The 16,548-nt window shown below is 40.2% G+C and overlaps 1 protein-coding gene across 8 annotated transcripts in view; it reads right to left on the bottom strand.

The window, feature by feature from the left end:
* Nucleotides 1-16,548, bottom strand: part of CIT (citron rho-interacting serine/threonine kinase) — a 157,844-nt gene that overhangs the window by 113,667 nt on the left and 27,629 nt on the right. For all 8 annotated transcript variants that reach the window (XM_045791588.2, XM_087857288.1, XM_087857287.1 and 5 more), the window contains exons 6-9: nucleotides 13,272-13,414; nucleotides 12,441-12,534; nucleotides 6,339-6,542; nucleotides 4,766-4,919 (exon numbers count right to left, since the gene is read on the bottom strand). In XM_045791588.2, coding sequence (XP_045647544.2) covers nucleotides 4,766-4,919; nucleotides 6,339-6,542; nucleotides 12,441-12,534; nucleotides 13,272-13,414 — 595 coding nt within the window. The remainder of the gene's footprint in view (nucleotides 1-4,765; nucleotides 4,920-6,338; nucleotides 6,543-12,440; nucleotides 12,535-13,271; nucleotides 13,415-16,548) is intronic.

The following is a 16,548-nucleotide window of genomic DNA, read 5'->3' as shown; positions in this document are numbered from 1 at the left end:
GCCCAGGATACTTAAGAAGCCTCCTACTGGAACCTGGAAAGGAGCCCTGAAATAATGATAATAATAAGCAGCCGAAAACGCAAGCTGACATCTGATTGTGCGAAGCTGGGAATGGAACATCAGGGTAATGGGTGCCTGATGACCTTCATGGGGCAGTAACTCATCACAAAGCTTTTGGCTTGCTGGGAGAATAAGCATTCCGGAACTGGGTCAGGTTCCTGGTTCGTGTGGTGTCACCCAGAGCAACCCTAAGAGGCTGGACCCAGGAGGACGCAGATGTTCCATCTGACCTCAGTGTCAAAGCCAAGGCATGTCCCAGTTTCCCCTTAGCAGCCACTCCCAATTCTGTCATTCAGAAATTTGCCCAGACCCTTCTTAAACTGCATTTATATATCTTGGCAAGACCCCCTCTTGAGATAATGAGTTTTAGAAGATTATTACCTGCTGTGTTAAGCAGTACTTCCTTTCATTGGTTACAACAAGAAAAAGAAGAATTAGGGGTGAGGCAGCAGAGAGGCTAATGTTGCTTTCATCAAGGGACAATCTTGTGTGTGGCAAGTGGAAATATTTAATGTGCTGGAGCCATAAGGCATTTGAGCAGCAACAATAAACTCGGGAAATCCAACAGCTTCAAGTGTTTTGGTTGATAAAAATCACTCAACGTGCATTTATGAAAAATAGGACTGGACAAAGGCATAATTTCTGTTAGAGTTATGTAGTCAGAAAGTAGCTCAAACAGCAGTCCACCAATGTTTTCAATCACACGACCCTGAGTTGATTGCAAATATGCAGGGATTGGAGGTTGGTGAAAAACTGGGAAATCTGCTAGGAGAAACTCAATGAATACCGTGGCTCTCTGCATAGGGATGCCACAGAACCTCCAGGAAAAGGTGCTACCAGTCCTCAGAGGAAATGAAGATCCCACCCACTGGCTGAGCTACACCAAGTATCTCAGCCAGGCATAGTCCCATCAACTGCACTCTCATTGTAATATGGCACCCTGGACTGATTCTGGGAACAGAACAGAGACATGAGTGGAGAAACTGGTGAAATCGGAATAAAGTCGCAAGTTTAATTAATAGTAATGTGCAAATATTAATCTTAGTTTTGACAAATGTGGCATAGTTACGTAAGATGTTAGAACATTAGGGGAAACTGGGAGAAGGGTATGTGGGAACTCTCTGTACTATCTTTGCAACTTCTCTATAAATCTATTATTATTCCAAAGTAAAAGGTTTATTAAAATTAAAAGAAATTTTTTAAAGCAAACATATTTCATAATGCTTCAGAGCCACTGTACTGGGAGTTGAAAGTCCATAAAAACCACCAAGATTTTTAAGAATCAAAATTTAAGGCAAAGGACATGAAAAGACATTTTTCTAGAGAAGACATACAGATGGTCAACGGGGTCTGAAAAGGTGCTGAACATCACTCATCATCAGGAAAATGCGAATCAAAACCACAAGATAACACTTCACACCTGTTAGGATGGCTAGTATCCAAAAGACAAGAGAGGAGTGCGTGGCTGGCTCAGTTGGTTGAGCTTCAGACTCTTGATCTCAGCTCAGGTCTTAATCTCGGGGTCATAGGTTTGGGCCCTGCACTGGGCACCATGCCTAGCATAGAGCCTATCTGGGAAAAAAAAAAAAAAAAAAAAGCCAAGAGACAACAAGTGTTGGCAAGGATGTGGAGAAAAGGCAATCCTTGTACACTGTTGGTAGAAATGTTAATTGTTACAACCAGTACAGAAAACAGTATGGAGGTTGCTCAAAAACTAAAAATAGAACTACTACATGATCCAGCAATCCCTCTTCTGGCTGTACACCTGAAGGAAATGAGATCAACACCTCGAAGAGATGTTGATTTCATGGCAGCATTATTCACATCAGCCAAGATATGGAAACAATCTAAGTGCCCATCAATGGAGGAATGGATAAAGAAGTTGTGGTACACACGCACCCACGCACCCACCCACCCACCCACCCACACACACACACAAGGTAATATCACTCAGCCTTAAAAAAAAGGAAGGAGATCGTGCCATTTGCAACAACACAGATAAACCTGGAGGACATTATGCTAAGGGAAATAATATAGGCACAGAAAGAGGAAAAACTACATGATCTCACTTTTCTGTGAAATCTAAGAGTTAAATGCATGCAAGCAGAGAGCAGGATGGCTACCAGATGAGGCGGGGGGAATAGGGAGATAGTGTCCAAGAGTCCAAAGTTGGAGTTACATAGGATGAATAACTAAATCTAATACATAGCATGATGACTACGGTTAATAACACTGTATTGAACACTGGCAATTTGCTAAGAGAGTAGATTACAGGTGCTCTCAACACAGAAAAGGAAAAAATGGTAACTATGTGAGGAGATGGATATGATCATTAGCTTGACTACAGTAATCATTTCACCATGTATATGTACATCAAATCATCGTGCTCTACACCTTAAATATATACAATTTTTACTGTTTCTCAAGTTTTTTTTAAGATTTTATTTTTGCAAGGGAGAGAGAGAGCATGTGCACGCTCGTGTGCACAAGGGGGAGGGGTAGACAGAGAAGCAGACATCCTGCTGAGCAGGGAGCCCGATGTGGGACTCGATCCCAGAACCCTGGGATCATGACCTGAGCCTAAGGCAGACGCTTCACCAATTGAGCCACCCAGGCACCCTACAATTTTTATTTTAAAAAAATAACTTCAAAAAAAATCAGAATTCAGATGGATGAGAATTCCCTGATACAAAATGGGGCTGGGGGGGGGGGCGGTGCGGACAACACATGCACATATCTTAAAGTAAGGAAAAACTGGGCACCTAGCTGGCTCAGTCAGTGGAGTATGTAACTCTTAGTTCTTGATCTCAGCATTGTGAGTTCAAGCCCTGCACTGGGTGTAGAGATTGCTTAAAAATATAATCTTAAAAATAATAATAAGGAAAAACTAAGTCGGTGTGTATTAGGACATGGAAAATTTAAGTAGATAGGCAGAGGAGGCAGGGTGAGTCAAGTATGGCAGCAGCCATAGTGTGAAGATGACAAAGTCATCTCATCCCAAAGAAAACCAGGACCTTCTCAAAGATGGGCCTTGTTTTGTTTGTTTAAAGATTTTATTTATTTTATTTTAGAGAGAGATAGCAGGGGGAGGGGCAGAGAGAAACAGGGAGAGAGAAACCCAAGCAGACTCTGCACTGAGCATAGAGCCCAATGCGGGGCTCGATCTCATGACCCTGAAATCAGACCTGAACTGAAACCAAGAGCCAGACACTTAACCAACTGCACCAGCCAGGCGCCCCTAAAAGATGGGCCTTGTGATGGACAGCATGGGCCACAATCTACACCGACATGTATCCTCTACAGGCACCATGTAATTTACAGAACAGGAGTTACACATGTCAGCCCAATAAGCCCAGAGTCTATAAAACAGCCTGGAAGAAAAAGACTAGGACAAAATCTGGGAATTCTGACACCATACCAAAAACAACATCAAGGTGTACCAAAACTCAAAGTTACTCGGGTAATTCATCACCACTCACTGGTTCGCTTGACTGGAGACAGGCTGTTAAGACATAATCGGCAAGTGCACACACAGAAAAATTAACTGCTCATTCAAGGACACTACAGAGATACAAAGGCAAGAAAAGACTGAGTATATGAATAGTATCTATAGGAAACTGTATCAAATCTTTCTAAAAGCAAAAAAAGAAGGCAGCCCTGAAAATACACTGTTGATTAAAAGCCCTGAACCTTGGAGATTTAGGGGTTGATGCCTGAAGGTTAGGAAAAGTAAGCAATGTCCCTACCAGAAGAAAAAAAAAAAATTGCTAAGAAATATTTACAAAAATGTAGCCCATTTAAATATGTGGGCAGGTTAGAGAAACCATCACAATGGCTTTCAACTGGACAACGCTGGATCTCACCCGACTCAAACATTATGACAATATGGCTCCAGCTAGAAGCCTGGTGCTGACACCTTAGAAATGGATTCCAATCCCCACCTCCCCTCATCACAAGATAAAACAGTCACACAGACCAACTGCTTTCCTACTGGCTCTCATCTGTGCTAATCACTGGGTCACATTCAATCAACAACACATCCAAAAATAAAAAGATTTAACAACAACAACAATAAAATCACCAATTTGTAAGAAACCAAGCATTTTGGTTTTTCTTGATAATAAATCAGGTCTCTGTTTTTAATGAATTCCATTTGCACTAATTGATCCCAAAGTGACATGTGTATGAATGAATGACTTCACTGTGCAACTACGTTATGCATTTTACAAGCTTGTGAGCAAAGACAAATATTCTAGAGGAGAACAAACGAACACAGAGAGACATTTATGGTTTTAGTGCAGGCTTGGTCATTCGCAGAGCAACCTGGCACTATGCCTCATTTCTGAGTCCTTTTTTCCTAATTTGTGAAGGATATAGCTAGGTCTGCTTTTCCTCTGAGAAGAAACTGTCAAAGCAAGCGACAACCCTTAAACTCCATCAATCTGTACCTCTAACTTACTGAGAGATGATGTTCAGAAGGCCACATAAGCCCAGAGTTTGATAGATGACCCCGTTCTGTGCAATTTTAAAGAAGAATTATCACTTACCAACAGCTCCGTCATTAGCCTCCTATCCCCTGTAGATAATTAAGGCCCTGATTTATATAATTTATACCACCTTCTGTGGGCTAGAATGATTTCCGATCATTCTTAAGTGTTTACGCTTAATTCCAACACCAGAAGTGAAGGACTGCGGCTCTACTTACAGTTACGGATGTTATTCCAGTCAATTTTAGAGAAGAAAGGGTGGCAGCAAAGGCCTTCAAACTTCAGTCTCTCTTTCTGGCCACACAGCAAACTCTGAATCAGATCAAGTAATTCACCACTAACTTTGGGGTCATCGGGAAACTTCAAAAACCTCTATTCCAAAAAATAAAAACAAAATTAGCATTTCCTTAGCAGATTTAGCTTCTCGTGTTCCAAAGGTAAGAAAGTATTTCTCATATATGTGAGTTTCACTTCTTTTTTTTCTTTTTTTTTTTAAGAAGGAAGTTTTGTGCCCTCTTAACTTTGGACCAAAGGCATGTTCCAAAAATAAATGGCCTGTTCACATCAATCGGCCTCGTTCCTTTACAAGGGTTCAATATCCTTCATGATTTGACCCTGCTCCTCTCTGTCTCTTGTAGCTACACTCCCCACCTCCCTCTTTGCTGTCCAACAATGATGAGCTATTTAAAGCTGCCTGAACAAATCATGCTGTTCTCTCTGCCTAGAACGCCCTCCCTATCCCGCACCCCTCTTCCACCCGATCACTGCCCCCCCCATGCTCCCTCTGTAATCTACTTCTGCACAAACACAGTGCACTGTGATTTCTGTGTGATAACAGGGAAAGAAGGCAGAGAGAGCCTTCTTGCTCATCACTGTAAACCCAGTACCTAACCAAGTCAGGCGCAATTCACTCATTACTGAACGAGCAGACTGAAATGAAGGAGATAAATTGGTCCCAAGAATCATCTAAGGGAAAACTTTCACTCCAGAGGAGACTCAAGAATAACAAGTAATATATGTATGTATTAAGCATATAAAATATGTATTATGCATATGAAAATAGGTATTAAGTATTCCAGAAAGATGAGATTGAGTGAGTTAGAAGAACCTGTGAAGTTTCTCTTTTTTCCTTTCGGTTGAAACTAAAGCATACGTATTTATCACATCCTTAAGAAATGGGTTTAGGATACTGGAAGGTACAGTTATTAGAAACGGTTTTAATTCTACTTCATATATATTCCTATAATTCTAATTCCTATCCCCATTTGATGTTACTACCATATTTGACAGCTAGGAGCCTTGAGAAAGAGCACAGCAGAATATCAAAGGAATGGACTCAAAGCCAGACCGCCTGTTAGTCTAGGCAAGTTACTTAACCATTTTGGGCTTTGGTTTCCTCATCTGTAAAAGGAAAAGAATATCTACCTCTCACATTGTTTGAGGATTGGCCAAGTTAGCAAACTATATTTCAAGTCAAAGACTCAGTTATTCCCTTAACAGCACTGAAATCAAAATGCATTTTATAATCAATGAAATATGATAGATTAATTGGCAAGAGTTTTTCTTTTTTAATGGTACCTAAAATAATGGCACAGGCTTACAATGGCTGGTGGCTGAGAGTCAATGAAACACAATTACTAAGCATTTAGAGCAGCTTTTAGCACCAAGTGCTTTGTAAGTATTTGCTATTGTTATTATCTGGCACTGCTGATTTACATTACAAACGTTCACTCACACATTTTTAAATGACAGCTCTCCTTATTACTTCAGAATCTACTCATGGCTCTTTACCTGGAAATTCATGATGTTATTGAAGGTTCTGGCTGAGGTCCCCTCAGTGAACGGGGACCTTCCATAAACCATCTCATAGGCGATCACTCCCACCGACCACCAGTCACAGTCGAGACTGTAGACGCCTTTCCCTTCCCCATTCATCACGGTCAACACTTCAGGGGCCATGTAATCTGGAGTCCCAATTGGGAGTCTGGCGTTCACCTGGAGACCCATAAATAAAATGAACACAGCAAACTTTCAATTATTCTCAAATAGATTGCCAACAGCAACATTTCAGACACAAGCTGATTTGCCACTGATTACTATTCTCCCAGGCACTTAAAACTACTGTCAAGTGGCATGCTGTCAGGAAATGCAAACGATTTACTAATTAAAAAAAAAAAAAAAGTACATGATATACTCCAAAGGCAAAAGGGCAAGAGTTGTTGATGATATACACCCTTTGGTTACACAAATAAGAGTCAGGTATGTAGCTAGAACGGAAGATGTCTTTCCTGATACACGTTACATGGAACTTCTCTTACATATGAAAACAGCAAAATGATAATAAATCCTAAAGATCAATCTATAAGATCAATCTACCCATTATTGAAAACCCGGCAGCTAACTGGGGCAAAACAATATTGCAGACGCGTTGTATCTCAAGTTTAAATATCTGCAATCAACATTCCTACTTCAAGCCACCCACAGGGGAAGACATGATAAATATCTTCCACCAGAGGTCCAATGTTAATGAGTTCATTTTCCTCACCCCCAACTCCTGGTCCTGTGGTTCCCTCCCCACTGTGCAGAAATCCAGAGCCCTCCAATCCAATGGCACTCAAGCACCTGACCTTGGCAAAGAAAGGCTAGGACAATGTAGTAGGTCTTTTTCTAAAGCTAAATATATCCCATTTGAAGAACTGTCCTTTTTTCTAAGAATTTGTCCTTTTGTTTTAGTGTTTATATGTTTTTGTTTCTCGAAATGATGCTGATGAAAGGTTTTCTGCCTCCCCCAACCCGTTCCTAGACAACAGAGTAAGCTGGCAATACTTTCAGCCCTGAAAATTGTTTTGAAGTCTTATTTACCCATGAAATTTAAAGGCTAAGGATCACCTCTCTGACTTCTTCCCCATCAAAACAGAAACGGCCTGATGTTAGTCATATCTGGGTTAACGAATAATCCCACAGTTGTCCAATAATCCTGCCTTTTAGAAGGCTTCTATCACATGAGCATTACATGGGCACCAAAGAACCTTCTCCCCATTAAAGGATGCTGACTGCCACTGACAGACGTTAGAGATTTTATAGGTATGGCCAAGCATCTTTAAGGCTGGGCTTTATATCCCTTCCCTAGGAATGGAGACCCAAGCTCTTCCAGCCTGTAACTTAAATCTTGTCCATCCCTCTGCCCCAAAGACCCACGGTTGTAGGAAAGAGACCCATTCTCCCTACTCCTTCTCTTTTCACCCCTTCTCTCAAGCCCACCATAGGTTTTTCCAAACGTTAAATCTGGACAGCAGTGTGATACTGGTATTCTTGATGCCAGTCATCCATTGCTTTGGGCAACAGAATTTCCACTGAGGGGCACCTGGCCAGCTCAGTGGAGCACGCAATGCTTGATCTCAAGGGTTGTAAGTTCGAGCCCCATAGTGGGTGTAGAGATTACTTAAATAAAATAAAATAAAATAAAATAAAATAAAATAAAATAAAATAAAATAAAATAAAATAAAATCTTTATTAAAAAAAAAAGAATTTTCACTGCAAGTACCCACTGGGGAAAGCTAGATGGTCCACACTGCCCAAGAAAGCCATAAGCCATTGCTGATAGACAAAAATGGGGAGAAAGGAGACAATACCTGGTCTAAAACAGGGCACCTTAAGCTTGAGAAACTGAAAGTAGCTTAAGTCAAGGGAAAGCCTTGATGCTGGGGAGCCTGCATTAAGACTTCTATCTTTTAATGTGTGTGTAAATGTTAATGAGCTCAGCATGGGATTAGGATTAAACTACAGGGTTTTGGTAAAAACCCTCAATACTGACAATGATATTTTTTTAAATATGAAAACAAGAGAAGAAAAACTAATGTCATCATTAAATGCTTACCTTTTATGCCTAATTACCTTGCAGACTATTACTATGCATTCCTCAAATATGCATCTTTGCACTTGTTGGATTTTATTTTATCATCACACTAGACTGTTTGGGAATATTCAGTTCTCCTGGTTTGCAGTGCACAGGGCTTGGTCACTTGTTCACGAACAACAAAGAGTCCAAAAGGAACTTGACTGGGTTGTGTTTATCAGCAAGACCCAGCAAGGGGTGTAAGTCATCAATGCCTCATTTTCAAACTCATGATGAGACTTATCAAAGAGAGTCAGATAACTCCCTAATTCCTGCCCCACAACAGGCATGTGATTATAAACATTTATGTCTAATCACTTTGTAATTTTCTAAATTTTAAGGGAAAATATCCCTAGCTTCCTTTACGCACATATCCTGCATAAAGTACATTAGGTACTTAATAGTAATTTACAAAGGTTTTTAATGACAATTTAATGACTGCTAAATTTCCATTAGTTACTGACCTCCAAGGACATTAAACCCCATTCAACACTTAATGTCACACATCCTGATAAGGATTTTGCAGGATGCTTTCACTCTCCTCTGGTGGCAATTCACAGCCAGCCAATCTGGGTAAGATATTAAAAGCAGAGCCATGTACAGGGCACCATCTGAAAAGTTTTACTAAATTTTAGTTAATTTTCACTGTGTTGACAGGGAAGAAAATACACCAGTTCAGCAGGAGACAATAAGAAAATGACCAAGAGACAGAAGGCAGAGTTATATTTCAGGAGATAAAGAGGTTAAGAAAAGAAACAAAAAAGGATTAACTTAGATTCTTTTACAAGCAGATGAGAAGAAAGTAAGAAAACCACTGTCTGTCTCCTCCCAATCCCTTCCCATAAAATGCTTAAACATAAAACTATTTCAACCTAAATTTCCCCATGTGGCTACACAGGGAAGAAACATCCACCTGCAGAAGCAGGGGTGGGATGGGGGGTTGGGACGGGTACTGGGTCGGGGGAGAATGGTATCTCATTATGTTTCCTCTTGGGGGAAAAGGATAAAATTTTCTCACTCCTATGTAAATGTCAAAAAAGGCTATCTCCTATGGATTTTCAACTGTTCACTGAGGCTGATTAACACTTAACTTGCTTATACTGCTCTTTATTTACAATCTCCTTACAAGTGTTCGTGTGAGAGCTGAATGAGACAGGTTGGAAGAGTTTGCTATTTGTCACACTTTGAGATTCTCATAAGGTTAAATGGGTAGCCTAAGGGCACACAGCAGGTGGACGGCATGTCTCAGATCAATACCCAAACCTCCGGGCAGTTCGGTTCCCCACTGTTAGAAAGAATACTTCAAAGCAACATACTAAGAAGCTTGAAATAATGACAATGGAAGATGGAAAACCCAACAGATCCAAAAGTCACAAATATCTATTCATAGATATATCTATGAGTCTATATAGATATATCTATATATCTATTCATAGATAATATTCATAGATCATTCATAGATAATATTTGAGAGTGGCAGGGAAAAGAATTGATTTTAGGTGAGTAGCATACATGAATTTCAGTAAACATAGATTATATTTCATATATTTTAAGTACGAAAAACATTTAGAACCTCCTTTAGGCCTATAAAACGTTCTATTTAAAAGAAACACATGTTGGGATACCTGGATGGCTCAGTCTGCTGAGCGTCTGACTCTTGGTTTTGGCTCAGGTCATGATCTCAGGGTTGTGATACTGAGCCCCACAATGGGCAAAGGGCTCCATACTCAGTTCAGTCTGCTTGAGATTCTTTCCCTGTCCCTTTCCCTCCCCTTCTCCTCTTCCCCCTGCATACTCTCTCTAATAAATAAAATCTTTTAAAAAAAATATTTAACCCACCTCCACTGATCAAAAATACAAAAAAACAGTATTTCTATGTCCATAGTTTACTTCATCTAGATTGTAGATTATCGGGCTTCTATAATTAAAGGCCTTTTCACTTAAAACAATGCTAAAAATTCCTTCTTATGTGCTTGTCACATTCTGGCCCTAAAAGCACAAAGTTCTGGAGAGGCAATTCTTTCTCCAAGAGAAGAGGAGGTGCATTACCCTCAAGTATGCAGAACTGAGCGCCTTATCTCCTTCACCAGAATAATCAGGGGTTGAGCACTGAGCTGCAAATAAACCTCAGTGACTCTGGAGGGTTCTGCGCCTGAAGTGAAGGTTGTTCCAATTAGAAGAACTGAAAAGGGATAGTTTGAAGCACTGAAAAACAGAAACCTGAAATGAATGAAAGTCCAGTCTCTCCACTTGGGGCTCAGAAGGAAGTGAGTGATTCCAGATGCAGAGATGGGGCCTTACTCTTTATTCCCATTTATTTACCAAGCAGTGACTCTGGATCATAATCTAGTTTTCCAAGTGGGTTTTCTTGCTGCAAATACCTAGTGCTGGCTCTCATTAATAAGCTGTCTGCTGTTTCTCAATTGACTTGAGATGGTTCTCAACCAGGTGTGATTTTGTCCCCCATGGAACATACAGCAATGCCTGGAGACATTTTTGGTTTTCACAACTGGAGGAGAGGGTGTTTTTGGCAGCTAGTGGGTAGAGACCAGGAATGTAGCTAGCTAAATATCGTATAATACACAGGATAGCCCCCCACAATAAAGAACTATCCAGGGCAAAATATCAATGGCCAATGTCAATGGTCTCCAGAGCTATGTATCTACGCTTCAATTATTAGACCATGTATCTATGCTTCAGTTTATTTCTAGGTGTATGAGTGTATTAAGGTCACTCACGCAATGTACAAGTTTTTGAATCCTAGATGATAAACATTTCCATTACTTAACTTTTTTCCATGCTTTATTTAAATTCAACAACTAAGTTTTCATGCCTATTTCTGAATTTCACATAGTTTTTAAAACATAAAATGCTTTGATTCTATAATCTAATTCTCACTGTAATGATCAAGTGAAATCAATTACAAGAACATAATTTGGGGTGGAGGGGTGGGGAACAGTGCCTAGAGAGACCATTTTTCCAAGAATCCTAACACTAAGTAAATTATCTCAAGTAGGCCTCAGGTCTGCTGAACAGGGAGCCCAGAGCCTGGAGTGCAAACATAACATAACCCCAAACCTTTCCCTAATATCAACCTGATAACACCCACCTTTCCTCCAAAGAACTTGAGAAAAAAAGGCAATTTTACATATTTCCCTTTATAAGGACTTAACTCTCAGAGATTCGGAAGGGGGGCATTTTACAGAGTAGCCTCCCTAACCTCTTAACTTGTGCATTTTAATGAGAATCAGTATTTTACTGAGAAAGAATGAAAGGCCAAGTTCCTAAAAATTTGTCCAGGTCACCAAATGGGTCAGTTACAAAGTAAGTCTTAAAATCTAAGTTGATTTTCTCTTAGACCTACCACTTTTTTTGCAAAGATGACATGAAAATTCACTTTAGTATATACCAATTTTATTAGGGTTTTTAAGTCTATATATATTTTTTTTTACTTTGTCATCTTTTTCCTCAAGTATTCTTGCTCTTGATCTCAGCAGGTACCCTCTTGCCTTCCTATTTAGCACAGGGAATACAGCTTCATTTTTACCAGAGGTCCAGGACTTGGAAATGACATTTTGAGCAGCTGGTTCTTTATGCTTAAGGATATTTGGTTCAAATGTGCCAGTGATTTCTTTCAATTTTGTTGAATAGAAAATAGAGATGTGAGGTAAATAAGATTACAGAAAACAATCTATAACAAGGAAAAGGAAAAGAAAAACAAAAATGAGCATTTTCCCTTTATGTTTTAACCAAACCATAAGGATGTTCCTAAAAATGTTTTGTAGGGCATTAACAGATAGGGTGCCAAGGTCAAGGAAGTCTGGGAAATAGCTCTATGTCCCCATCCCCACCTCCACCCCCAGAGAAATCATGTCACACACTGGCAGCTGAAGGTTCCAAAATGTCACTCAAAGTTATCAAAATTTTCCAAACTTATGAGGACCACAGAACACTTCGTAGCATAATCTCTATTAAGCTATCTTATTCCATTTTGTTACCATCTTATTTGAGTTCATTTTAGCTGCTGATCCAAAATCCACAAGCTTGATGTGTCCTGTTCGGTCAATGAGAATGTTCTCAGGTTTGACGTCTCTAAGAAAATCAGGGCCACAAATTAGTGTTGTCTTCCCCATGCCAATCAGCAAGCAATTGTTAACCTAGGATATTAATTCAGCCAACAATTTCAGTGTCTAAATTCTGCTATATAGACTTCCCTATCGATAAATATAATGAAAAATAAACGTTCTGCAAAACAAATTTAAGTAAGAAAAAGAAGAAGAAAGAAAAGGAGGGGGAGAGGGAGGAAGAGAAAGGGAAGGAGAAGGAAAAGAAAAGGAGGGAGGAAGGGGAAGGGAACAACATTCTCGGATGTACATAAAACACCACATGAGTGAGGATGTAAAGAGACTCTTTTTGACTGAGGATTTGATGGAACACCTTTGTAAATTACTAATGGGCAAGGTCAGAAGTACAACTCCATGGTCTTCAGCTCCTATGTGGTATGCCAGTTGCTTCTGCAAATCGAATTCGGTTTTTCCACCATATAACTCAAGGAACCCATGCAAGAGTTCTCAGTCTTATCAGCTACATTCACAGATCTTATTAGCAAACTTGAGTACATTATAATTCTAGATCTATTTCACCATTGAGCAGGCAAAGCTGTAATGTCTGCCACTCTGGAAAATATACTTTCAGCCAGTTGCAGTTAAGGCCAGTTAAAATTTGGATGAAGCATCATTTTAAGGCTGAAATTATTCATCTATTCGCTCTATTGTGGGAATTCTTACGTGATACAAATTCTCAGTATACTACCAGAGAGTCTCACTTACCGATGTACATATCCCATCTCATGAATGCTGTGAACAGCCAAAATCAGTTCGGCTAGGTAAAACTGAATCATATTTTCATCTAATTGGTCCTCGTATCTATTCAAAAGTGACAGCAAGTCCCCTCCAGGCTGATATTCCATGACCTGTATAGAATGCCAAAGTTATTAATTCTTCATACACCCCAAAAAAGGGAATGTCTCAATTAGAGCCTCAAATACTGCCTGACGCGTTATAATTACAATGTCTCCAAAAAACAACTAAGATGTGGGAGACATATTCTAAGTCACGTAGGATAAGGTCCCTGACCTAAGGAAATTACATCTGATACCCAAGAGAATCAATATAATGAAAGACTAGTCCCAGACACCATGCACAGTGTTTGCAAGGCAAACTTGAAAGTTGAATTAAATCCACCCACCCAAGTAGACACCCCAGACATTCCCTAGGATTAGGTACACAGTGTAGATGGAAATTGCTAGAGGGAAACAAACCCTCGGGCATCCTTTTTGCATTTCTCTCAGCACCCAGCAGACTACAGGAGGCGTGCAATAAATATGATACAATCTTTTCCTGCAATAGTCATCTGACCATCTCTATTAAAAATTTAAATGTAAACATACACTCTCCGACCTCATAATTCCACTTCTGACAATTTATTTTACAGGAACTTAGAGTAGTTTGTAGATCAATAGATACATAGATTTGCTGTAGTATTGTTTGTAACACAGGGGAGGAAAAGCCTAGAAATCACTCAAACATCCATCATTAAGAAACGGCTGAAATATATCTAAATAATGGGAGAAGATGTAGATACTAAAAATAAACAGAGTCAATCTAGTCACACTGCCATGGGTAGCTGTCCATGATAATACAAAGTGACATGCTATGCAGGATAAAGTGCAACCTCCTTTTTGTGATTAAAAAAAAAATTATTACATTTGTTAATATATACATAGGAAAAAAATCCGGAAAAGAATATAGAGGCACCCGGGTGGCTCAGTCAGTTGAGTGTCTGACTCTCGATTTCAGCTCAAGTCATGATCCCAGGGTCGTGAGATCAAGGTCCCAGGGTCCCATCCGGCTCTGTGCTCAGTGAAGGGGTCTGCTTGTCCCTCTCCCTCTGCTCCCCACTCCCACCCAACGCTCGCTCTAATAAATAAATAAAATCTTAAAAAAAAAAAAAACCCAGAATATAAAGTACAGCCTCAAATAAAATGTTTGATTAGCAAAAAATTTCTTCCACTCCAAGGAACCAAAATCCTTCCTCCTTCTGATGATAACCGAGTGTGATATTCTGAGTCAACATGCAGCTTTGAGGCCGACTTGCCCAGGTGGCTTCAAACTGCGGCCTGGTGACTTCAGCTCTCTGCCCTTCAGTTTCCCCTGCTCTAAACTGGGGTGAGACTAATTGCCTCACAATACGGCGCCTGGCAACAACGAGGTCCTCCACTGCTGGTCAATGCCTTTCTTTCCCACGCCGGCTGCATGATCCTTCCCTCTCTGGCTGGGAGAAGCTGGGACACATTTCGATCATCTTTGCAGTCATGTCAACTCTTACTCAGTTCTCTTCCTGTCCTTTGCTCCGATTTCCCATTTTGTGAGCCATGCTATAAATATCTTTTGTTTTAAGTTGTCTCAAATCCTTTCTGGAAAGAGGCAAGATCCAAATAAACATCTTTAAAAAAAAAAAAATACTAAATCTCTCCAACTACTGCATTCCAGAAGCCAATTTTGGGATGTGAATTCTCTCCATCCTCCTCCAAACTCCTGTTTGCTTTTGGTCCAGAATTAGAAGAAAGCTCTAGTCAAGTGAGACATTGAGCATCTGCACATATCCGCAGAGGCCGCAGGCTGGCCCAGTAAAGATTCTGCCCGGCACCAAGTGAACCCCACGCCAGAGACCCTTGGGGAAGCCAGAGACCCACATGTCCTCCCCAAGGGCTCTGTGTCATCTGGGAGTCTCCCCCATTCACATAACATCGTGTAGGGAGTGGAGAGTCAACCAGATACTGGACAATTTGAAGAATAAGGTTCCATTTGCACTGCAATCGCTGGAAAAAGACTAATGAACCCACAAGAAGAGCAACACTTAGAAGGGGTGGCAGCTAAAATGCAGACTTTATTTCCCCAAATTCACAGCAGATTGAAAGCTACCAGTCCCAGCCCTAGAAGAGCCCACGGGAGCCACCTGGCTGCCTAAAGCTCACCCACTCATCCCAACTTCGTTCTCCACAGGCCCTGGATATGTGGGTGAATGCCAATTTTTATGTCTGTTTTAAATATATATTGCCATTAAAAAGGTCTTAAATATCAAAAAAAATTTTTTTTCACCGATAACAACAGAAGTACTTGTGCTTTTAGAACGGAAACTTCTTAAAATAAGAACAATGCATATTTATGATGACACATCGCAGTTATAAATGTTCTAACCTGGCTCTATTAAAGATGTGTGAAATAGAATGGCTTATAAGTTTGAGGATGACAAAGTCAAACAGCACCGGCTGGCAACGTTTAAGAGCTCACAATCTGACCACTATTTAATACTTCGTAACTATTCCTGAAGATTCTATTTTGGAATGACCAGTAAAATAGTTAAGAAGAACCATCTCTTAAAAGGCAAAAAAGATATGTATCCTTTGCTCCTATTCAGAAGATCCAATTTCCTGAGCTAAAAACCCCCGGCAAAAGTAGATTAGTCTTTTCTGAGTCAAACAACTTTTCATTTCTTCAAAACCAGGGTTGATTGAGAAGACAAGCGACAAAAATTACAACAGCTGCTAGGCACCAGGCTCCACAACACGGGACAAAATAGACACGAAATGACAAACCTTTAAATAGACTGTGTCCTTATCAAAGAAACTAATCAAACTTGACCCATCAACACGATTCCACATTACCATACTAAAAATTCCAAGCGCCCGCCATTCGAGAACTTAATTTGGAAATTTACTGAGCAAATTTGTCTGTCCCAAGATGTTACCCCTACCCCAAAACCATCCTCCTGGGATAGAGTCGCTCATTCTGTTATGAATGGAGCCCATGGGGAATATGGCTCGTGTGTGGCCAACCCAAGCTGAATCAATCATCTTGCTGTTGAGCTTAGAAGTACAGTGAAGAACAGGACTTGGGCACTTTCAGAAAACACTTCTAGACTTTTAAAAACAGTACCAAGTCAAGAGGTTCCAAAAGCATCATCAAAGGTCAAAAACTAAGAGTCTTTAAGTCTCCATATCAGATGACTCGCTATGAACTAAACACCAGGGTCAGCAGAACACTA

This window comes from Ursus americanus, chromosome 30, assembly GCF_024610735.1.
Source record: "Ursus americanus isolate L20-20 chromosome 30, mUrsAme1.1.p, whole genome shotgun sequence".
In the NCBI taxonomy this organism is placed as follows: domain Eukaryota; kingdom Metazoa; phylum Chordata; class Mammalia; order Carnivora; family Ursidae; genus Ursus; species Ursus americanus.
This window is presented reverse-complemented; position numbering and strand designations above follow the sequence as displayed.